Source organism: Pelophylax lessonae (genome assembly GCF_965119305.1).
Source record: "Pelophylax lessonae genome assembly, chromosome: 4".
NCBI lineage: Eukaryota > Metazoa > Chordata > Amphibia > Anura > Ranidae > Pelophylax > Pelophylax lessonae.
The window spans coordinates 141,540,498-141,566,139 of record NC_138771.1 but is presented as its reverse complement, the minus strand read 5'-3'; the positions used below and the strand labels follow the sequence as shown (position 1 = coordinate 141,566,139).

The window sequence follows — 25,642 nt, the reverse complement described above, 5'->3', positions numbered from 1 at the left end:
CTATGATAATGTGATCACTATGATTGATCATAGTGATCGCATTATACACCGCCACCTACAGTGACCAGGTGCCAAGCACTGTGATCTACTGCGTCCACATGATCACGCCACTGTGCGCCCCGGGGAGCACTTTATTGAGCATGAGCTAGGGTGACGTACTATCCATCCACCACCCATCCACAGTAAATGAACTGTGGGCAGGCGCCAAGTAATTTTTTTCTTTAAATGTATTCAAAATTGTGATTTATTACATTGCAAAGAATTTATTTTTTCATTACATTTTTACTACAAATAAATATAGATTTAAACTCTAGACACAGCTGTCTAGAGTTGCTGCTGAAGCATTAGCTTACCTGCAACAGAAATAGATGAAACCTAAAAATAGGAGGCCCAAAAAAAATCCTAATACCAGAAAATTTATGGAAAAGTCACTTTGGGGCTCTCTTTCCACACTAGCCAAAAGGATACCTTCACAGCGTTCCCCTGTGTAATTGTTAATACATCTGGAAAACAAATATGAAATATTACTTTAAATGACAACTAACTGCACATGAGATGTATAATTTATACAACACTTTTTCATTTTCACTTAATAATGAGAAATATCTCCAATAACAGTGTACATTTTTGCAAAAAAAAAAAAAGTGTTGTCACTATTAGGAAAGCCCTGAGATATTCAATGCAGCCACTACTGGAGTGCCATATGTAGATTGGAAGTGTTTGCAAAGGGGCTTCAGGAGATCAGCAGAACTGAGATGTGACACGGAATGAAAAGAGTGGAAAAACTGGATTTTTTTTAAATCACTATAAAATCCCCTTCTCTGAGTTCATTGACAGATACAGCTACGGTTTATAGCACCACCTACAGGAGTAGGACATTAGGCACAAAGGAAACTGGACATGGCCTAAGGGCAGTCCTAGCTGGTATAAACCCCGCATCTACTATACGCAAACCAGTTAGTAACTAATCAGTACAAACAAAGAAGCAAACAATCAAAGAGGAGGAGGTGCTGTGTCCCCCAGAGAGTAACAAAAATTCAGTTTTATCTTTCGTTCATTGATGAACACAACTTCTTACAGTGGCAAGAAAAGGTATGTGACTCCCTTGGCATTAACTGGTTTTCTGCCATGATTTGCCATAAAGGGCTTTCGGTAGTTCTGGATCAGACCTGCACAACATTCAGTAGAGATTTTTGACCTATCCTCTTTCCAAAACTGTTTCAGTTCAGGCACGTGTAGGATGTATATTGTGAATAGCTCTTTGAGCTAATTCTACAGCATCTCTATAGGCATAAAGTCTCAGCTCTGACTGGGTCACTCCAAAAGGTGCATTTTCGGAAGACAGTATGTAGGGGATTTTCTTTGATGCTTAGGGTATTTGCCCTGCAGCATCACCCAACTTCTACTAAACTTCAGCTGGCGGACAGCCACTCTGACATTTTCCTGCAGGATAATGTGGTAAACATGTATATTAATTTCCCCCTCGATGATGGCAAGTGGTCCAGGCCCTGAGGAAACAAAGCAAGCCAAAATCATGACATTCCCTCTAACATACTTCATTTTTGGTAATACGCCATACTTAGTGCTGAGTATTCTTCACAAACAATTTCAATTTTATTTCATTATTCCACAAAATCCTTCCCCAGTAACATTTTGGTTTGCAAAGGTCTTTGACAAATTTCAGGTGCTCACCAGTTTTTGTTTTTTTTTTCCGATAGCAGTGACTTCATCTGTAGTGTTCTTCCATTGACACCCTGCCTGTTCAAAGACTTATGTATCTGGGTTCTTCTTTATCATATTGAGGATTCTGGGTTGTGTCTTGGGAGTCCTCTTGACTGGGCACCCAATCCCAGGAAGAGTTGCCACAGTACTAAACTGTCTCTATTTATAGACAATTTGTCTATCAACTGATGGATGCCTAAACACTTTGAAATTGCTTTGTATCCCTACTGTATCCCTACTATTGTATCAACTACTCATGATTGGATGTCTTCAGAGAGCTCCTTTTTTGTGAGGCATTAGGAACTGATCGAACCTGACCCTTAATGGTATAAACCTGAACCACCGTCTGCCTAAGGCTGCCAGATCCTTCCTCAGCATGTCCATGATCTCAAAAAGAGAATGCCATCTCCGGAACAACTTTGTAGCTAACTGATACACCCAAATTGCACAGACCACATTCAAGGAAAGCAACGCAACTTCCTTTCGAAATTTAAGGATGCGGACTTAGTGAAGGAATAACAAAGTCCTCATTCAAATGAAAATCAGACATCACCTTTGAAAGAAAGGAATGGCACAGACAAAGAACTACCTTATACTTGTGTAGAACCAAATATGGAGACCTACATTACAATTGCGCCAGTTCCAACACGCTGCTTGCAGAAATGGTAGCCACCAAAAAAAGCTACTTTCTGAGCGAGAGTAACCATGGGGATATCCCTAAGATTCTCAAAGGGAGGCTTCTGAAGGACTAAACTTGCTTTTCTTAAGTCCCACAGTGGCAACGGGAATGTACAGGAGGTGCCACACATCGAACCCCTTGGATGAAAGTACAAATCAAAGAATGCATGGCAAGGGGACGTTGAAATAAAATCACCAGAGCAAATACCTGGCCTTTAATGGTACTTTAAGCCAGCTTTTGCTTAACATCCTGTTGAAGAAAGGTCAAAATTCGAGCCAGCGAGAAAGAACGTGGCTGAACACCTGCAGCCTTACGCCATATAGGCCTTCCAAGTACGATGGTATATCTTCCTAGAGATAGATTTTTGTGCTTTTAGCATGGTAGGGATCACAACCCTAATTATCCCCTGTCCCTCAATACCTAGCTTTCAATAGCTAAGCCATCAAAACCAGCAACAGTAAATTAGGGTGGAAGATCAGCACTTAAAACAGAAGATAAAAACAGAAGAAGTGCAGCCACCAGGGGACACCCACAACCAGCTGCACCACGCCAAGATACCAGGGTCGCTGAGGCCAATCCAGAGCTACTAGAGAGACCAGAATCCATTCAGCCCCTATCCTGTTCAGTAAGCCGGGAGGAGAAGCTTGAGATGATACCTGCTCCATGGTGGCACCAAAGCATCTGTTGCTTCAGCCAAGGGATACCTTGCCATGAACCTCGGAAACGTTCCTATTGAAACAAGACGCTAGAAGGTCCATGTCCGGAGTGCCCCACTCCAAACAAATCTGATGAAACACATCCAAATACAGAGACCATACTTCTTGATCCAACATCGGATGGCTGAGGTAGTCTGCCTGCTACTTTTCCACGCCTGGAAGGTTCATGGCGGATAGAGCCACTCTGTGACTTTCCACCCACCGGAGAATGCATGAAGCCTCCAGCACCACTGCCACACTTTGTCCCCACTTGGTGATTTATTTAGGCCACTACTGGGGCTTTGTTCTACTGGATCCTGACTGGGCGCCCCAAAGAAACACTGCCCACTGTTCTAGGCATAGCCCAATCGCCCAAAGTTGAAGAACATTGATTGGCAGTCAACATTCCTCCAACATCCAGTGACCTTGGGCCAAGCTTGACGCTTGGACTCCCTCCCAGCTGGGCAGGCTGGCGTGTGTCATTATCATTGTCCAATGTAAGGGAAGAAACGACTTCCTGTCCTGAAAGACAGAAGACCAAAGTCACCAAATCAGTGATACTCTGGTCTTTCGACCTAAGTGGATATGGGCATCCAATTATTTTGGGAACTTGTCCCACTTGGACAAAATTTCCTTCTGCAGGATCCTCATGTGGAAGTGCGTGTACGAGACTGCCTCAAAATTAGACACCATCAGACCCAGAACCTGCACGCAAGAGCGGAAGGAGGACCATCTGAGGGACAGCAGTAGTCAAATCACTGATTGAGGGTTAGACCCAGGTTTTCCAGATTCCTGGTCGGGAACTCTTGTAAACTGCAGATTATGATCGCCACGTCATCCATCAGTGCCGAGTGAGTCTCCGCCCACAGATGCAGGTGGTCCAGATAGCCAATCACAGCCATTTTTAGTAAAGTTATCAGAAAAAAAGTGCCCGGCCTCCCTAAATGATAATCATAATAGGAAAACACCCCTGTGCAATTAGGTGCTTTGTATAAAAGAGAAACTCACATCTACAATATAAATAAAAAATCCAATCACTCTACATTACATATATCTCACTAGCAGAAAATATAAATCATAAGTGAACAATAAATAGTTAAAATCTAAAGGCATTGGAAGCCCTGATTGGCCAAAGTAATGAAAGCTTTGCCCAATCAGGGTACATAGCACCTTCAGAGCCATGACTGGACACTGTAATGATGACTCTGTTTAGGGCTACTAGCAAGTTTATTGGCTATTGTGATTCTGAGTGTAAAGTATCAGTTTAGTGTGAATCTGTTGATAGTGCAGTGTGAGTGTAGTGTGACTGTTCATTTTTACTTTAGTGACACTTTTGTGTGAATCTAGTGATAGTGCAGTGTGAGTGTAGTTCATTTGTGTTAGGGCAGGTTTCCTGCAGTATATTTGAGTGCGTTACTGCACGTTTAACGCAGTATATTGCAGTGCATTAGTGCACGTTTAACGCAGTATATTTCAGTGTGTTATTGCAGGTTTACTGCAGTAATATGCAGTGTATGTATGTGAGGGTGCGCTGATAGTGGTGAGTTAAATCCGCTACCTGTATTCAATGCCTGAATAAAGTATAAATAGTGAAAAAATTGTAGGTGCGCTAAAACAATGTAAATATCCAAACATTAAATTGCAAAAAGGCAAAAAATGGATAACAGGTGAAAGGTGTGTTCATAAAGTCCAAAACATAAATCTTTAAATGTCCATAAATGATAAATCAAATAGGTGCTCAACAGCAAAGAAATATCTTCAACTTCAGTGTGATTAACACCCCACCACCAGGTGATATTCCTCCTTACCAGACGGAAAAGTAAGATGTGCACAAATTAACATATATGTAGATCACTGCAAACGTAAGTGCTGAAAACTCCACGTGAACCACCCAAAATGGTCCCTTACCGGATAGTAAATACACAAGGCGCATATAGATGGACTTAAAATCCCCTTCCACTTCCTCCGTATGGTATCTACACAGGGGTGCCTTTTCATTCAGCAGATGCAAAGTGCTATGGTCCCACTGGTATCCACTAATGGCTCCTTCACTCTTAACCAGTGTGTTACTGCACATTTACCACAGTATATTGCAGTGCGTTAGTGCACATTTAATGCAGTATATTTCAGTGTGTTGGAGCACGTTTAACGCAGTATATTGAAGTGTGTTAGTGCAAGTTTAATGCAGTATATTTCAGTGCATTCACGTTTAACGCAGTATATTGCATTGCGTCAGTGCAGTTTTACTACAGTATATTATAGTTTGTCAGTGGAGTGTGTCAGTGTAGTAAGTTCTCAAGTTAAAGTGCACCAAACATCACTTTCCATTGATTAAAGTGCATCCAGGTACACATGGTCCGTCCTCAGGCAGGGCATCATTTCCTCTTGTTTAGTGATGTTGCCCATGCTATCCAGCCACAGCATGCAGAGGAGGTGGTGGACTGGCTTACTAAACCATCCTCATCCTCCTCATCTTACATCACCTAAGCAGACAATAGTGTGCAGTCCACTGCAGCTGCCAGAGTGGCTTTTTCTGCCTCCTTGTCCACCATCAACACCTAAAGCCCAATTTTTCTGCCACTGTTTGCCTGGGACCTCTATAGGGTTATGGTGTGAAGGCGCCACCAACACCCAAAGCCCAATTTTTTCCTGCATCTGTTACTTATTTGGTTCTATATTCAGGTCTTTAGGAGCACCACCCTGAAGGCGTATGACCACTTATGCAATAAATTCTCACTATCTCCTAGGCAATTTTACCAATACCTTCAGTTTAGGCATGCATTGCAGATTCAACAGTGAATCCTTAATGTGATTATCTCTAATTAAGCCCTGGTGACTGAGATTTTACATTCAAATACTTGCAAAGGTTTAATCTCTCGTGCTTTATGTGGAACTACTATCCTCTATCCAAGACCATACTAGACTGAAATGAAGAGCTCACTGGGTGATGGATATTGGAAAAATTGATGGTGATCAAATGGACATGACTCTGGAAGCAATTCCTGTAAATTCTCTATTTGCCTCCCACAAGCTCTTGCAGCTATTTATCCTTGATAGAGCTTATCGCACACCTGCTATGTTTGATTGGGGGAAGAGAGATATGCTGCTATGCCCTAAATGCAATGCACATAGAGGAGATTTATACATATGCTGTGTGGATGCCCAAAACTTACGAGGTATTGGACCGAGGTCCTGCAAATCATCTCGATGCTCGCCCAAGTGCTTATTCCTCTTAACCCCCTTGTGTGTTTGCTTGGAGCCTTGGATGCTGAAATGTATCCACTGGGCTCACTGTCAGAAGGGTCCGGGGATCAACTCAACTTGAGATTTTTGAGAGGAGGAGGAATGCTGCCTATGACCCCAAGAACACCATCCCCACCGTCAAACATAGAGGTGGAAACATTATGCTTTGGGGGTGTTTTTCTGCTAAGGGGACAGAACAACTTCCCCACATCAAAGGGATGATGGATAGGGCCATGTGTCGTCAAATCTTGGGTGATAACCTCCTTCCCTCAGCCAGGGCACTGAAAATGGGTCATGGATGGGTAGTCCAACATGACAATGACCCAAAACACACGGCCAAGACAAAGGAGTGGCCCAAGAAAAAGCACATTAGGGTCCTGGTGTGGCCTAGCTGGTCTCCAGACCTTATTCCCATAGAAAATATGTGGAGGGAGCTGAAGGTTCGAGTTACCAAACGAAAATCTGCAAAAGAGGAGTGGCACAAAATCTCTCTTGAGATGTGTGCAAACCTGGTGGCCAACTACAAGAAACGTCTGACCTCTGTGACTGCCAACAAAAGTTTTGCCACCAAGTACTAAGGCATGTTTTACGAAGGGGTCCAATATTTATTTCACTGATTATAATGCAAATTCATTTATAACTTTTTTGAAAGGCATTTTTCTGGATTTTGTTGTTGTTTTTCTGTCTCTCACTGTTAAAATAAACCTACCAATTAAAATTATAGACTGATCATTTCTTTGTCAGTGGGCAAACATACAAAATCCGCAGGGGATCATATACTTTTTTCCCCTCACTGTAAGAATGGATGAGAAGGGAAGTTATGGTTATGTGATTGCTTGCGGATTCCATTGTTTTGATCATTGAATGGCACATCAATTGGATAAAAAAAAAAATCAAAGTGTGTATGGCCACCATAAAACTCCACCACTTCTCAGGAGAGATGCTTGTAATTGTTTTGTCATCGTAGCAATAGATTAATATTCCATACCAACACAACAAGTACGTGGTTTTTGCAGGTTTTCCCATTTGTTGCACTACCTGGAGACATCTTTCTAAAAGAGTGTCTACTAAGTGAGGTAAATGGTATCATGCTTTTGGAGGAATTTACGGCTAGAGAACTAAACAAATGGGAATATTTTTTTGAAATGTAGGGGATATGGCTGCAATATTCCTCTTCGGATTCTCTACGTCACGCAATTAAAAACCAAGAAACTTGTAGCGTTCATGCCCACGATTGAGGGCTGCCACCCTCATCTTCCACAGAATCGTCTATCCTCATCCCTTCCCTCCCTTTCCCCCACCTGGCACTGCTCTTCCTTTCTTTCTTTCTTTCTCCTTTTTCTTCTCTGTCTCTTTTTCCTTTCAAGATTACCAAGATCTTTTTCTAATCATGTTACTAATACCCCTGGACACCGGAAAGTTTTATTACTTATTCTGTATTACACTGTTTATATTGTTCATGGAAATATAAGAGACTTTTATATTTTTCTACTTGTGATGTGCATGCTATTTTCATGCCTTGGGGATAACAAAACCCCTAAGGTCCACGGACTGATATTTGGTAAAACATATGTTATAATCTACATCCTTGAATTGGTTTATCTGTACTGCTTCTTGAAAACTTTAATACATTAAATATATATTCAACCATAAAAAAGTGTCTACGAAACACTGAACTGTTTTTGTACAAGCAATCATCACAGAGGTCAATGGGGTTAGCGGTCATGCACAAATATACAGGTCAAAGACACATCTTAAGTGCTAGTCCATGGCCCTATTTAATATATAATTATAAAAAAAGAAAAAATGCCACGCTAAATAAATAATACGATAGTCCATATGGTGCTCAAAAAGTATGTGAATGGCGACAAGACAATAAGAAGAAAACCTAAAACCGTGTCCAAAAAAGTGGATGATTAGATGAGATTCCACCAAGTAAATTTTAGTTTTTTATGTTTGTACACATTTGGTTCTATTGTGAAATTGTCAGCGGCTTCTATTCACATATGTTATTTCCCTAATTCTTTTTACCTGCGCAATAATACATTTTTACTTATAATATAAATACAGGGCTGCTGTTTAGAGATAAAGGAATAATGATGATCTGCAGTCATTACCTGTAACCAATCACTTCCCAGCTCCACAAAGTCTTCATATATCTGATATGTTATTATTCGTTTCTGTCTGGTATAGGTTATACAGACACACGGTTACTCACTTGCACAGTTGATTAGGTCCTATGCTATAACATATGCCTCCATTCATACAGAAACTCTTCTGTTCTTTCTCTGCACAGGGTACTCCATGACCTGAAATGCAAGGTGTAAATCATGTGATCACCATTGGTCACACTCAAGAATGCTGTTAGACTCCTCTTGTTTATTTAAAACCACATTTTACGCATGAAAGTCCACCTCTTCCTGTCTCCAATTTATCTTTTCACAATGTCTCCATTAATGATTTTTACATTTACTACTGATCTAGCTAGGCTGAACTTTAGCCAGCAACGCATTTCCGAAAGGAAACATTTTAGAACTTGTGAGCATAATACATAACCTACCCAGTTAAAACTGTTAGGGCGTTGTTTTAATACATGAATACCTTACTTACTTATGAGGTTTTTAAAATATGTCCGGTTCTAAACAGGCACAACATTATTTCTGACCACTGAAAGGAGATTTACAAATTAGGCTTCAGGCTGATAGAAAACATTTCTCTACGTTTAAATAAAATGATACTTTTATAATTTCTTTCCCCTTGCTGCATAATCTGCTCAGTAATTGTCTACAATCTCAAAGATTTCTACCGTTATAAATCAACTGCCTTGGGAACCTCCCTATCTGTTGGAGATCTAAATTTTAAAATTCAGAAGAGCAAAACATTTCCTGAATAGCTAGGGATATATAATTCTTTCATAAATCAGTCATTATACAATGTTAACTAGCCTACTTTATTACTGTTATCCTTTGGCCTAAACAACATACCGTGTTTTCCCGAAAATAAGACCAGTTAATTTTGGCTACAAAAAATGCATTGGGGCTTATTTTCAGGGCACCTCCTATTTGTCCCCTGTCTTCTCTCCCCCTCTCCCTCCCTGTCAGCTCAGGAGTCAGCATCTCAGTAATCCCCGAAACAAACCCTAGATAAAGTTCTTGTAAAATTATTTAACCACTTTCAGGCCTCCCGCCGCAGTTTTACGTCAGTATTTTGATGTTAAATACCGGTGTTATGGCAGCAGCTCCATAACCCCAGTATTTTCTTACAGGGCAGGCAATCCTCTTTAATATAAAAGTGGTCCCAGTGGCCAATTCGCCACAGGATAACTTTTATGGGCGGTGGGAGAGGTGTCCCCCCTCCCGCCGCTTCCCGGTCATTTTACCCACTTATTGGAGCTGTCGGTAGCCAGGAAAAGGATCCAGACCATCCATGTCCCAGACAGGAAGTCGAGTGAGGGCAAGATGGCCCCCACTCGACTCTATGGCAGTGGAGGACTAGAGCAACGTCGCTTCCTCCCAATGGCCTTAAAGGGCCCATTTTTTTCTTGCTTTTTTTTTTTTTTTTTGCTTTAAAGGGTAGATGTGAGATCTGAGGTCTTTTTGACCCCAGATCTCGCATTAAAGAGCACCTGTCCTGCTTATGTCCATTACAAGGGATGTTTACATTCCTTGTAATAGGAATAAAAGTGATCAAAAACATTTTTTTAGGGACAGTGTAAAAACAAGAAATAAAAGGTAAAATAAATAAGCAAAAAAAAAAATTTAAGCGCCCTGTCCCTCCTAGCTCGTGCGCAGAAGCGAACGCATACGCAAGCCGCAACCACATATGTTAGCGGTGTTCAAACCACACATGTGAGGAATCGCCACAATAATTCTACCTCTAGGCCTCCTCTACAACTCTAAACTTGTAACCTGTAGAAAATTTTGAAGCATCGCCTATGGAGATTTTTAAGTACCAATGTTTGTCGCCATTCCACGAGCGTGTGCAATTTTGAAGCATGACATGTTGGGTATCTATTTACTCGATGTAACATTATCCTTCACATTATAGAAAAAAATTGGGTTAACTTTACTGTTTTCTTATGTTTTAATTTAAAAAAGAGTATTTTATTTTTTTTAAAACATTGCGTTCGTAAGACTGCTGGGCAAATACGGTGTGACAAAGTATTGCAATGAGCTCCATTTTATTCTCTAGGATCTCTGCTAAAAACATATATATATATAATGTTTGGGGGTTCTAAGTAAGGGTTGGGCTTATTTTGCAGACATCCTAGAAAACTGAGATGGGTCTTATTTTCGGGGAAACATGGTTTTTTGCCTTATGATTTGCAAATCTTATAAACCCATATTTTATTCACAATAAAAAACAGAAAACATATTAAATGTTTAAACTGAGAAAATGTACCATTTTAAGAAAAGCAAATAAGGTAATTTTAATATTCATGGCAGCAACACGTCTCAAAAAATGTGTACTTTCTTTGTTTTTTACAGCCACTAATATAAAAAGATAATAGAATGGTAATAATTACATCTGTGTAGATTGCAGTAAATAAAAATGGAAATAGTAAGTAACCAGTCATCAAGTTTATGGAGAATATTTGTCTCCATGCAGATGTTTCTTTCAGTGGATGGTCACAGTCCATGCATAGGGAGAACCAGAACTTAGTTCCTCAAGGTGGGCTACATCAAGAGTGGTTGGTAGCTGTTAGTAGGATAGGAGTTGTGAAAACAAAAGGTCACAAAATGCCCCTGATGCAGAGGCTCCCTGTATTGTTGGACTTTTTTTGTAAGAAGCAGACAATTGTAGTTTGGATAAAACATCATAACATAATACTGAATTACTGAATACTAGCTTTTAGGTATTAACTACATACAGTTACCAGAGATTTTTTTTTCTTAAAGTGGTCCTTTAGCTTATTAAACTTTAACTTATAAAAGATGATCTCTGCTGTTCATTAAATAAGCAAAAAACCAACAGCACTTGTGAAAACAATTTATGATCTCTGAGTAACTCCTACAACCCTGATGCTTTCCGCGCTCTTTCCTGTTGCAACATGCTGACACTTCATCACCACATGGAAATTTACCTTCAGATATAAAAATTAAAAACTGCATGCTCAGCTAATTTTGCACAGGATTTTCTGTCGCAACATGACCATGCATAAACTTCTGTAACATATCTTGGTAATATCAGTTAAGGGTTACATCATGTTATTCAAATGAACCAGTGGGCGCTAAGATAGGGTGTGCCCGCCTGGGATTTATTTATAGCAATACTGACGTAATTACTTGCCACTGAACAATGGAACAGTTTACATGAAATATAGGATTAAGGGCTGCCATACGTGGACTGATCTTGATAAATGCTTGTCATTAAATCCTGCTGAAATTTCTTTGGCACGACCAACAAAACAATTGGGGCTGTCTATGATACTTTTTTATTTATATAAATTATATGATTTTCAATTTTTCAGGACCAGCTTTTGGGGTATACCCCCTTCTTCTAAGGTCCAAGTAGTACTAGTACACAAACTTTAGTCAGGCTGTCTATGTGCTACTTTAGACCTTGGTCACAGAATGCATGTGTACTTGGCTCTATACCTTATGTCTTATGGGGAGGAAATATTTTTCTCCAGTCAGATTGCTTGTAAAAATAATGGTTCCTTTAGTTTTTTATGCTTTGCGAAATACAGTCTATATACAGTGCTTTGCGAAAGTATTCGGCCCCTTTTGAACTTTGTGACCTTTTGCCACATTTCAGGTTTCAAACATAAAGATATAAAACTGTAATTTTTGTTATGAAGAATCAACAACAAGTGGGACACAATCATGAAGTGGAACGAAATTTATTGGATATTTCAAACTTTCTTAACAAATAAAAAAAAATTGGGCGTGCAAAATTATTCAGCCCCCTTAAGTTAATACTTTGTAGCGCCACTTTTTGCTGCGATCACAGTTGTAAGTCTCTTGGGGTATGTCTCTATCAGTTTTGCACATCGAGAGACTGAAATTTTTGCCCATTCCTCCTTGCAAAACAGCTCGAGCTCAGTCTCAGTAAGGTTGGATGGAGAGCGTTTGTGAACAGCAGTTTTCAGTTCTTTCCACAGATTCTCGATTGGATTCAGGTCTGGACTTTGACTTGGCCATTCTAACACCTGGATATGTTTATTTGTAAACCATTCCATTGTAGATTTTGCTTTATGTTTTGGATCATTGTCTTGTTGGAAGACAAATCTCCGTCCCAGTCTCAGGTCTTTTGCAGAATCCATCAGGTTTTCTTCCAGAATGGTCCTGTATTTGGCTCCATCCATCTTCCCATCATTTTTAACCATCTTCCCTGTCCCTCCTGAAGAAAAGTAGGCCCAAACCATGATGCTGCCACCACCATGTTTGACAGTGGGGATGGTGTGTTCAGGGTGATGAGCTGTGTTGCTTTTACGCCAAACATAACGTTTTGCATTGTTGCCAAAATGTTTGATTTTGGTTTCATCTGACCAGAGCACCTTCTTCCACATGTTTGGTGTGTCTCCCAGGTGGCTTGTGGCAAACTTTAAACTACACTTTTTATGGATATCTTTAAGAAATGGCTTTCTTCTTGCTACTCTTCCATAAAGGCCAGATTTGTGCAGTATACGACTGATTGTTGTCCTATGGACAGAGTCTCCCACCTCAGCTGTAGATCTCTGCAGTTCATCCAGAGTGACCATGGGACTCTTGGCTGCCTCTCTGATCAGTCTTCTCCTTGTATGAGCTGAAAGTTTAGAGGGACGGCCAGGTCTTCGTAGATTTGCAGTGGTCTGATACTCCTTCCATTTCAATATTATCGCTTGCACAGTGCTCCTTGGGATGTTTAAAGCTTGGGAAATCTTTTTGTATCCAAATCCGGCTTTAAATGTCTCCACAACAGTATCTCGGACCTGCCTGGTGTGTTCCTTGTTCTTCATGATGCTCTCTGCGCTTTAAACGGACCTCTGAGACTATCACAGTGCAGGTGCATTTATACGGATACTTGATTACACACAGGTGGATTCTATTTATCATCATTAGTCATTTAGGTCAACATTGGATCATTCAGAGATCCTCACTGAACTTCTGGAGAGAGTTTGCTGCACTGAAAGTAAAGGGGCTGAATAATTTTGCACGCCCAATTTTTCAGTTTTTTATTTGTTAACAAAGTTTGACATATCCAATAAATTTTGTTCCACTTCATGATTGTGTCCCACTTGTTGTTGATTCTTCACAAAAAAATAGTTTTATATCTTTATGTTTGAAGCCTGAAATGTGGCAAAAGGTCGCAAAGTTCAAGGGGGCCGAATACTTTCGCAAGGCACTGTACCGTTACAAAAATGTAACTATAAACATTACAAGGATTTCAGCAAACCTAACTGTAAATCTTTACCCGTTTCTGCTTTGTAGATATTGATGTAGACCAGGCGTCTTCAAACTATAGCCCTCCAGTTGTTTAGGAACTACACTTCCTGTCATGAAGCTTTTTCAATTACCCACTTGCGGACCACCTACCATACATTTACTGTGGCAGGGTGGTCACTCTGTGCCAGATCACCTACCAAGTACGTGATCTGACACCTCCAGGTCTATGGTGTGCGCGTGTGCAGCCGGCAACCCGCTCCTGCTGTGATCACACACACACAACCTCTGGTGGTTAAAGCTGAACTTCAGCTTTTGATACCCTTTACATAGTTTCTTTTGGCCAAGCTGGCCCAAATTAACTATGTCACTCACTAACATGTGAGGTGACTAGATGTACTGTATACAGCATACCGCACTGTGTTCCGAGTGTGAGCCAAGACCTTCCTGTCTCACACCTGGAACATAATAGAATCTATCTGATCAGGGCTCAGCCATTCAGAAAAAAGTTATGTATTATAGCAATAAATTCAAAGCTTCGACTGATTGGCTGAATCAGAGGTGACATCTTCAGCCCACCTCTCTGGTTAAGCCAATTAGAGGAAGCTTTGCATTCATTGCTAGAATACATCAATTTCTATAAATGGCTGGGCGCCGATTAGATAGACTCTATTGTGTTCTGGGTAAAGGACAGGAAGGTTTTGGCTTGTACCCAGAACATACAGTAGTGCAGTATGCTGTCTGTAGCCTCAGTTACATACAGTTTAAACAGCACATCCAGTGGCCTCACATGTTAGTAAGAGATATTGTTTGTTTGGGCCAGCCTGGACCATGTAATGTGTATCAAAAGCTGGAGTTCAGCTTTAATTGTCTGTTTCGGCAGGTGTGTACCCTTAAACAATCTAGTAAAACGTTAGTTAAAAACAAGCCACATGTCCAGCAAATCCAACCTTTTTATCACATTTAATTTGACATATTTTACAGACGTTCAATGTTTCAAATGCATACTGTAGAAAACAAACAATATATTTGTAAGTATAAGTGCAACAAAATAACACTAATCAAGGGTACATTTTTGGGATTATTAAGATCGATTCATTTCAGCACCAACCCAGGATTATAGGGTCTTATCATGTACCAATCATTTTCAACTGTTTTCCCATTAAACACATGTCTAATGGTTCGGCATAAAACTTACAGAACATGCTTTGGCAAATCACCCATTTCTGGTAGACAGATTCTCAACACTATCTATGAATATGAAAGTACCTGTTGTCATATTATGTTGACAGAAATCTTGGTCTTGGTGTGAACACAATCTATTGGAAAACAGAATCTGGAAAATACAAAACAATGGAATAAGAACTTACCAAGTCTGTAGAATCTGCAATTAAACTATGATTCAGAACAGAAAATACAATTATGCAGATACAGGTAAAGGTCAATTCTACTCAAAACTAATATCTTGAAAACTTCAATGGTAAAATGTTGCTCAAGTAATTTATACTCACCGGCCACTTTATTAGGCGCACCTTTTCAATTGCTTGGTAACACAAATTGCTAATCAGCCAATCACATGGAAGCAACTCAATGCATTTAGGCATCTGGACGTGGTGAGGATGACTTGCCGAAGTTCAAACTGAGCATCAGAATGGGGAAGAAAGGGGATTTAGGGGACTTTGAACGTGGCATGGTTGTTGGTGCCAGACGAGCTGGTCTGAGTATTTCAAAAACTGATCTACTGGGATTTTCACACACAACCATCTGTATGGTTTACAGAGAATAATCCGAAAAAGAGGAAATGTCCAATGAGCGGCAGTTGTGTGGACGGAAATGCCTTGTTGATGTCAGAGGAGAATGGGCAGACTAGGTTTGAGATGATAGAAAGGCAAGAGTAACTCAAATAACCACTCATTACAACCAAGGTATGCAGAATACCTTCTCTGAACACACAACGCATCGAACCTTGAAGCAGATGGGCTACAGCAGCAGAAGACCACACTAGGGGTCTCTCCTGTCAGCTAAGAACAGGGAACTAAGGCTACAATTCGCCCATTCCCAAAATGATGGTGTTGAGGATCATTGGCACAGAAAGAATCTACCTGAATGAGGAGACAGCAGCACAAGGGACACATCAGAATGATAGTAACATCTCTTGTGCTTATTTTTTATTTTATTTATATTTTAACTAATTTTAAGCATATCAGGCTGTAGAAAAAAATGCCCTGTTAATAAGTTACATTTATACTTTGTGACAAACCTAACCGGGCCAGGGGCTTTTGGAGGGGACTAGGGGCTAGCTTTCTGGGTATTTTGTCTGCTTCTCCTGATCAGAGCATGGAAAAGAGCTCAGTTCAGCCTCTGATCCCATGGAGAGAGCAGATCATTCTCTAATGATGGACAACAATGTGATGAACACTGAGAACGAGGCTTGGATTAATCCTCTGAATAAAGACTATAAGGCTTCCCTTCTGGAGTGGGTGGAAAGGTTTAATATTAATCTTGTACAGGTTAATGGTCAGAGGAAATATGGTGGCCCTTCTGCAGTCTGAGTTGGAGAAGCTCCTCCTCCTGAGACAGAAATATTTATCAACAATCTCCCTCAAGAAATCTATTAAGATAAATTAATTCCACTTTTTCAGATTGCTGGAACATTGTATGGGTTTTGTCTTATGACGACTTGTCCAGTGGACAGATTACACAAGTGAAAGTGGGTAATGAGATTTGGATAGCCCTGGGTTTTCTTTCTGGGGAACTGGTGCAGAACTGTCTGGGTAGGCACTGATCTGAGTCATCCAGGCTTGTCTAGGTGACCATTTGGTAATTAGCTTACTATTAATTATCTCACTGTTGGCATTTAGTTGCTAGCCGTGGATTAGCTTACTGTTTGTTTGTTAGCTGTTCATTAGATGTGCTGTTAGATGTACTGATGGTATTATTGTTTAAAGTTTGCTTTGTTTAGGGTAATGTGATTTTGTGTGGTATATATTCTGGGTGAATTTTCAATACCGAGTTCCAGTTTGCGCCTAACCTAGTGTCATTTAGTTCTCGGGTGCAATGCTCAGCTATAATACCTAATTCCTGGTTCTAGAGTGGAGGAAGCTGTAATTTAGCAGAGGCACCCAGACAGGGTGCGAGGCAATATGTCACATACTTCTCTCAGGTCTGTTCCCACAATTGTTTTAAAGACCTTTTTATGGCCTTCCTCTATTAGTTTCCTAGGTTTCCCTGGTTCTAGAAGGTAGACCTCCACTTTTTACTATACAAATCTGTACGTATAGTATATCTGTGTTTACTTTTTGATAGTTAAGGTTATTTTTTTATTAAATCGTATATGTACTGTAATACAAGACTTAGCTTTCCCTGAATGTTAAAACATTCCACTTTAATTATGTCTTTATAGTCTATAATTTGCCTATAGGAGAAATATCAATTGTTAGTTACGCCAAGGTTTTCAAATAAGATGTAACTTTTCATCCAGAATCTTCGAAACAAAGGTTTTTTTGTAAATTATTCCTAGTATGATCCTTGTGTTTTTTTTTTTTGTTTTTTTTCTAATAGGCAATTAATATGTGTTCTCACATTTATGCTGATCTTAATTTTGTTTTCTTGAGCTATATCTATCTGGTCCATGAATCTGTAAGTCCAGGAGATTATTAATTATATATTCCTGTTGTGTTATTGTAGCATTTTTACGCAACCCAATTGTTTAAAATCACATTGGACATAAAGTTGATCTGTATTGAACATTCTCTAAACGCTCCTGTTAGCTTACTACCTGGCCATACTTTTTATTGTCCTAGAAATATTTGTCTGAGGGTGTCATTCCATTTAAAAAAATGCTGCACCCTTGAAATCAGAACAGTACACCTCGTCCGAGCCCTGGACTGGTGCGCACAGAAAAGTAATAAATGCTGGCTCCAGCTAGAGGAAGTCTTTCTAGATATTCCACTTCATGGTATTCATTGGCTTAGCACTGCTCTCCCCCCTTCAGTGATGCCCAGCCCCTTGGTGGGATACACAGCAAATATGTTTTTTGACGAGAGGGGCAATATTTTAAAAAATGCCTATCCTTCCCATCTGACACTAGTAATAGCCCATCCCAACTTTGCTCCTGGCCTTTCCAACCTTTGATTGAAGTAAAGCAAACCCATCTAGAGGCCTTCCTGTCCTTGACAGGCACACATCTTTACAACAACTTCAGCACATGACTGATACTCTCCTGATACTCTCCTGTCCTTCTGAAGTGCATTACAATTATGTAACTTCATATCGCATCTCGGGGAACCAAGCCTTCTGCTGCCTCCTCTAACTATCATTGAAAAGTTATGTGTCTCTACCTCTTCTATAAGACATGGCCTCTCCCCAGCCTACACCATGCTGGCCTGGCCCTCCCAACCACTTCTCAGGACCTGCCTTACATCTCCAGATGGGAAAGGGACCTGGAAGTCAGCTTTTTGGAATAACAGAAATTTCTATTATCCACTTCACTCATATGGCCGCCATCTCCAGTGCTATACAAAAATCAGGTTTGATCCTACGGTACAAAACTCCTTCAATTCTCCACAAGATTTTCTCCCCAGTCTTGGAGATATGCAGGAGGTCACCTACCTCTATTACTTTTGGATCTGCCTGATGTTGCAACCATTTTGGTCTCAGGTAATCGATCAGATCTATAAATTAACTGATGTCCAACTGGGCAACGACCCTGCAACTTACCTGTTGCACCTGGCTGCCCTGTCATCCAAGAAATACAAATGCTATCTTACCTTACACCTACTAAATGCAGCTAAGGCCTTTTTCCCACTACTTTGGCAACATACAACCCCACTACTAATAGGGGTCAGGCTTTGTAAAACCAGTGAAATGGAATAGTAGAGTTTTTGGCTTCTGAAAATCATAGAGAAGAACAATTTCACAAAACCTGGTTTTACTAGTTCTATTACACCTTTTGGAGACCCCTTGGAGACCTTTCTTGTATTCTGATTTCCTCTGGCCGTGGGAAGTTGGAGGGCAAATTACGGCTTCTCTTCCTTAGTTAGCTGGGTCACTGGGATTGTCCCTGGTGTGCCGTCACTCTGTGAGCCTCAATCGATTGCTCCCCCACCCCTTTTTTTTCCCCAAATCCCTAGATCCTTCCAACGTGATGGGCTACCCTAAATTTGTTGCTTTTCTCATGTTATAACATCCCTGATGCTGGTTTCTTATGATTCTTATCCAGGCTACCCCCCACCATCCACTGGCTTACAGCCACTTTTATGGTATTATGCATAGGCCAATACTCATTCTTTGATTACTGTGTTTTCTGTATCCATATGTCCCTGTTCGCGTACGTTGTACACATTGGCCCCTTCAGCTTATGGTATGTTTTTTTTTCCTGTATTTTCTTTTTTTTCAACATGCTCCTTCTTTGTATTCTGAAAACTTTAAATAAAGAATTTTCAAAAATGCTGCCTCCCTCTTTATTGAACTTTGTCTATGTTTTAAGTGAACCCCTTTCATTTTCCTAAAATCTTTCAATGGACTGAATTTTGGTAAAAATCTCCCAAGATTAAATTTGCTTTATTAACCTGCTCCCATCCGCGCTACAGCCTATATACGGCTGCAGCGCGGACTTGAATTTTCGGGAGGCCGTTTTTAAACGGCCTCCCAGTGACACGCCCCCCGCGCGCTCCCGCGAGCGCGCATCGGGGAGAATCTGTGTCGGCCGTGTCCCTTGGACACAGCCGATCACAGATCGTGGTGAATGGCCAATCACAGCGGCCATTCACCACGTGATCAAGCCGTCCAATGAGAGATGATCTCATATGTAAACATATGAGATCATCTCTCATCGCCGGCGCTCCTTCCTCACATAGACACTGCAGTGTGAGGAAGGAGGGGGAGCCGTCAGCCGCCGGGGACACACAGCGATGTAATCAGGGCACTGATCACCAGTGCCCTGATTACTAAAGGTAAAAAAACACACACAGTGCCCGCCATCAGTGCCCCCCATCAATGCCCACAATCAGTGCCCATAGTGCTGCTAGTCAGTGCCTGCTCATCTAGGCACTGATGAGCACTGACTGGCAGCACTATGGGCACTGAGTGTGGGCACTGATGGTGCTGCCCATCAGTGCTCATCAGTGCCACCCGTCAGTGTCCATCAGTGCCATCCGCCAGTGCCCATCAGTGCCGCCTATCAGTGCCCATCAGTGCCGCCCGTCAGTGCCGCCTCTCAGTTCCAACACCTTTACCCTCAGCTTCTTTTGTAAGGCAGTGGTCGTCTTGGAGATGTGTTTTGGGTCATTATCATGTTGAAATAGGAGGGAATCATGGGAGGGGATCATGCTCTGCTTCAGTATGTCACAGTACATATTGGTATTCACAGGTTCCCTCAATGAACTGTAGCTCCCCCAGTGCCGGCAGCACTCATGCAGCCCCAGACCATGACACTCCCACCACTATGCTTGACTGTAGGCAAGACACACTTGTCTTTTTACTCCTCAACTGGTTGCTGCCACACACGTTTATCTTGGTCTCAGACCACAGGACATGGTTCCAGTAATCCATGTCCTTAGTCTGCTTGTCTTCAACAAACTGCAGGCTTTCTTGTGCATCATCTTTAGAAAAGGCTTCCTTCTGGGGCAACAGCCATGCAGACCAATTTGATGCGGTGTGCGGCGTATGGTCTGAGCACTGACAGGCTGACCCCCCCCACCCCTTCATCCTCTGCAGCAATGCTGGCAGCACGCATACGCCTATTTCCCAAAGACAACCTCTGCATAGGACGCTGGGCACATGCACTTAGCACCTTTGGTTGACCATAAGGAGGCCTGTTCTCAGTGTAACCTGTCCTATTAAACCACTGTATGGTCTTGGCCACTGTGCTGCAGCTCATTTTCAGGGTCTTGGCAATCTTCTTATAGCCTAGGCCATCTTTATGTAGAGCAACAATTCTTTTTTCAAATCCTCAGAGAGTTCCATGTTGAACTTCCAGTGACCAGTATGAGAGAGTGAGAGCAATAACACCAAATTTAACACACCTGCTCCCCATTCACACCTATGACCTTGTGAAACTAATGAGTCACAAGACACTTGGGAGGGAAAATGGCTAATTGGACCCAATTTGGACGTTTTCACTCAGGGGCGTACTCACCTTTGTTGCCAGTGGTTTAGACATTAATGGCGTTATTTTGAGGGGACAACAAATTTACACTGTTATACAAGCTGTACACTCACTACTTTACATTGTAGCAAAGTGTCATTTCTTCAGTGTTGTCACATGAAAAGGTATAATAAAATATTTACAAAAATGTGAGGGGTGTACTCACTTTTGTGAGATGCTGTATACATGATTCTGCACAGGAGGGCCATCCTGTAGCAGTAAATCTTCTATAGGGCGGTCCGGAAGTGAAGTCCACCAACATTCCACAATACACCTATAAATGTCATTTCCTTTGCCCCTAAATCAATCCTCTGCTCTCCCCAAAAAACCATAGACCTTAGCCCAGTTTAGAAAATAGTTTAACAAAGTAAACCATTCTTTTCTCCAATGCATTTACAGAATGGAGAAAACTGCCTCCTTTTTTAACAACTTCAAGTAAGAAATCTTGAAATAATAAAATTTATGACCCCTCATAAATTACTGCTGAAGATGACTGTCCTAGATTTTTTTCATTGCGTGACCTATTCTGTGCAGTCCTTCATAATGGATATTTCCTTTTTTTCAAGACCAATAGCTTAGTCATAGTAGTGGTGACAAATTTCTCCAGTTTCTTGGTTTCTTGCCTACTATGGACTCATGTCATGCCGCCTTGTATAATTTTATCCAGTCTTGATCTGTTTTCCAAATAATCAACTTTATTTAACATCTAAGTGTTCTTTTTTAGTAATTTTGCAAGTGTGCTTTCATACTCCTGATAAAGTAATTTTGATGATGAAATGCGTCTAGACATGGCCTGGTGGCGATTGGATGTGAGGCAGGGAGCCAGGGAAAAATACTGAGAAGAAGTGGAAGGAGGTATATTTAGGCAGCTGTGTGCTGACTTACATGTTATGTGATCTGCTTATTGTGTTTGCCTATTTGTTTTAAATAAACACTGGATTTAAGCAATATCACAGGATGTATGTCACTATGTTTTTTCCATGATCTTATGATACAAATGCTGTGGAGAAAGAAGAGGAGGAGGATTTGAATATTACACTGTGTGAGAGCTGATTGGAGGAAAGGCACCCCCCCCCCTTCACACAGCAGAGAACTGTGTTCTGAATAGAGAAGCTATGTGCTGAGCTCTCTACCCCTTCCTTCCTCCCTGACACAAATTTATCTCATGTGTCAAAAGCGAGACATGTTGATAACAGAGGAATGAAGCACCAGAGCGAAACGACACCTAGAGCTTTGGAGAGCGATATAAGTAAACACTACATATACAATTTATGTGTTTTTCCCAGATTTCATGACTAAGGTTTCAACCACTTTAAGCGTTTCATTATTCCTATCTCGGCAACTGTTTCTTATCCAAGGAGGTTTTATTTGAACCCTTTTAATGCGGATTTTCTCAGGTTTTTCCCTTTTTTTTTTTTTTTTTTGTTTTTAGGATCATGTTCAGTCTGTCATTTATTATCTAATTGTTTTTATACAAAATGTTTGTTTGTTGGGCTATTAACAGGAGGTTAGCTCCAATAAAATCAGGCAAAAATGCTGCAAGTGCTTTCAGTAAAGTTTCTTTCTTGACCGCCAGGCTCTGGGTATTAACCACCCAGAACTAAATTACCCTCTATTCACAGGGAGTTTTAGGAGTATTAATTTATACTCTCTCTCCAAAAATAAGTTGACATTGCTATTTTAGCATTTATGTTTTCATATCAGAGGGAGCGTAGCAGTAGTTAATCCACATTTTAAACACTCTTAGAAACTTCTAAGAGATGTTCTTCAAACTATGATACATTTGCTGTTATTACTGAGCCATTAGTAACATTTACAAAAATGTGGTGGCTTTCAATATTAATAATATTATTATTAATAAACAGGATTTATAAAGCGCCAACAATTTGTGCAGCGCTCTACAATATTAGAGCAAAAAGTACAGTTGCAAAACAGATCAATACAAAAGGAATCAGAGGGCCCTATTTGTTACAATCTAAAAGAGAGGGTCAAGTAATAAAAAAATGTGATAACTGTGGGGGATTAGCTGATGGAGAAAATAAAAGTATAGCTGTTAGGCTTCTCTGAAGAGAAAAGTTTTCAGGGATCGCCTAAAAGTGGACAGAGTTGGAGATAGTCGGACAGATTGGGGTAGGGAATTCCAAAGAATGGAAGAGGCTCAGGGGAAGTCCTGGAGGCAAGTATAGGAGGAGGTGACGAGGGAGCTAGAGAGCAGGAGGTCTTGGGAGGAACAAAGAGAACGATTTGTTTGGTATTTTGAGACTAAATTACTGATGTAGCTGGGAGGCAGAGTTGTGTATGGCTTTGTAAGTTATTATTGGTATTTTGAATTGAATTTGTTGGGCGAGTGGCAGCCAATAGAGGGATTGGCAGAGAGGAGTAGCAGACTCTGAGCAGTTTGTAAGGTGGATGGGTCTGGCAGCAGCATTCATGATGGACCGAAGGGGGAATAACCTATTTAAAGGTAAGCCAATGAGGGAGTTGCAGTAGTTGAGGCGAGAGGGGGGGAGGGACTCAATTATCAAGAGGACAGAGAGGGCAATATGTCAAAACAATCGTGGTAGTCGAACAGTATGTTGTTTACCGGGCGCTCGAGTTTGGCACATTGCGGATCGGGTAGACAGATTATTGGGCAGGGCTGGGGGACGACCCAGCGGTCATGGTACATGTGGGCACCAATGACCAAGTAAGAGGAAGGTGGAGGATCCTAAAGAACGATTTCAGGGACTTAGGGAATAGATTGAGGAATAGGACCTCCAAGGTGGTTTTCTCGGAAATACTGCCGATACCTCGAGCCACACAGGAGAGGCAGAAGGAGATTAGGGAACTTTAACAAGTGGCTGAGAAACTGGTGTAGGAAGGAGGGGTTTGGGTTCTTGGAGAAATGGGCTGACTTCTCAGTCGGCTACCGGCTCTTTAGTAAGGAAGGGCTGCACCTTAATGGGGACGGTACAGCTCATTTGGGGAGAAAGATGGCCACCAAGTTGAAGGGGCTTTTAAACTAGGAGACGGGGGGGGGGAGGGCTCAGAAGTAGAGTCAGTCAGGAGGGAGCAAAAGACAGACAAAAGTATTATTAGGGTCAGCAGCGACAGTAGACCTGAAACGTCAATTGGGGGGTCTGTGCAGGCAAACCTCAGACCAAACAGGAATAAGAATAAGCACCATTCACTACCAACTTCCACAAATCTAAGAGGGGTATATGCAAATGCCAGGAGCCTAGCCAATAAAATGGATGAGTTGGAAATGTTAGTACATGAGGAGGACACTGACCTTGTGGGAATAACAGAAACTTGGTTCGACCCATCACATGACTGGCTGGCCAATATCCAAGGGTATTCGGTGTACCAGAAGGACAGGGTAGGAAAAAGAGGGGGAGGGGTATGTCAAGAATAATGTAAGGGTGATAGAGAGGAATGATATTATGGAAGGGATGATTTTGGAGTTAGAATCCATGTGGGTAGAACTCCATAGGGCAGAAGTAAAGTGAAAAGTAATTGTGGGGGTTTGTTATAGGTCACTCAACCAAAGGGAGGAGGTGGATCTGGAATTTATATCACTGTTGGGTAAAGCGGCAAAGCTGGGATCAGTCATTATATTAGGGGACTTCAATTATCCCGACAATGACTGGGAAGAGGGGACTACACACTCACAGAAGGCCCGTTTCTTCATGGAAACCTTACAGGACAACTACATGTCTCAGTTAGATAATGCAGTGCTGGATCTATTGCTCACTAATGACCCAGACCTAATCTCAGGGGTAGGAGTCCAGGACAACGTGGGCTCTAGCGATCACAGGATGATCACATTTAACGTAAATAACAATATAACAAGGCAAGAGGGGAACATAAGAACCCTAAACTTCAGAAGGGCAAACTTTCCCAAATTGTGCTCAATGATGGAAAGGGTAAACTGGGACCAAACCCTAGGAACACTGACCACGGAGGAAAAATGGGAATGCTTTAGGAACATATTAAACAAATGCATTTCGCAGTCCATTCCTATGGGAAATAAATTTAGAAGAGACAAAGCTAAACCTGGCTGGCTAAGCCGTAATGTTAAAAAACTTATTAGGGGAAAAAAAATGGCCTTCAAAAAATATAAATCAGAGGGCACAGTATCAGCTTTCGAGCAATACAAGGAGACAAATAAGAAAAGTAAATACGAAATCAAAATGGCTAAAATCAACTTTGAGAGACAAATAGCGGAGGATAGTAAAAAGAACCCTAAGAAATTCTTTAAATATATCAACAGCAAAAAAACAAGGGCAGAGCATGTTGCACACATAATTAACGATGAGGGGAGGATGGTTACAGAGGACACTGAAAAGGCAACCGTGCTTAATGCTTTTTTCTCCTCAGTCTTTACACAGGAAAGCTATTCAGTCGCAAGGATTGCATGAGGACACCAGGACATACAATGCAAATAGAGGAGAAGCGTTTTGACCTTAGGCAACGCAGGGGGTTCTTTACTGTTAGGGCTACAAGATTGTGGAATTCTCTACCACAAGAGGTAGTTTCTGCAGGAAGTATGGCTACTTTCAAAAGACTCTTGGACGTACATCTCAAGGATCAGAACATTAAGGGGTATGCAAGATGATTACGGCCACGCGCGCCTACACAGGTTGAACTGGATAGACTATTGTCTTTATTCAACCTCAACTACTATGTAACTATGTAACTATGTAGATAACCAATATCAATAACTTGTCAAAAAGTCTTTAAAGACACAAAGATAGGAAACATTATTTTAGGTTTGTTACAAATCAGTTGTAGGTATAGGACGGAAGGCGGT

At 41.1% G+C, this 25,642-nt stretch overlaps 1 protein-coding gene across 1 annotated transcript in view; it reads right to left on the bottom strand.

The window, feature by feature from the left end:
* Positions 1-25,642, bottom strand: part of NRG4 (neuregulin 4) — a 40,972-nt gene that overhangs the window by 5,728 nt on the left and 9,602 nt on the right. The window contains exons 2-4 of the mRNA XM_082252855.1: positions 14,973-15,039; positions 8,558-8,648; positions 354-503 (exon numbers count right to left, since the gene is read on the bottom strand). Of these exons, the coding sequence (XP_082108981.1) occupies positions 354-503; positions 8,558-8,648; positions 14,973-14,982 (251 nt within the window). The 5' untranslated portion in view covers positions 14,983-15,039. The remainder of the gene's footprint in view (positions 1-353; positions 504-8,557; positions 8,649-14,972; positions 15,040-25,642) is intronic.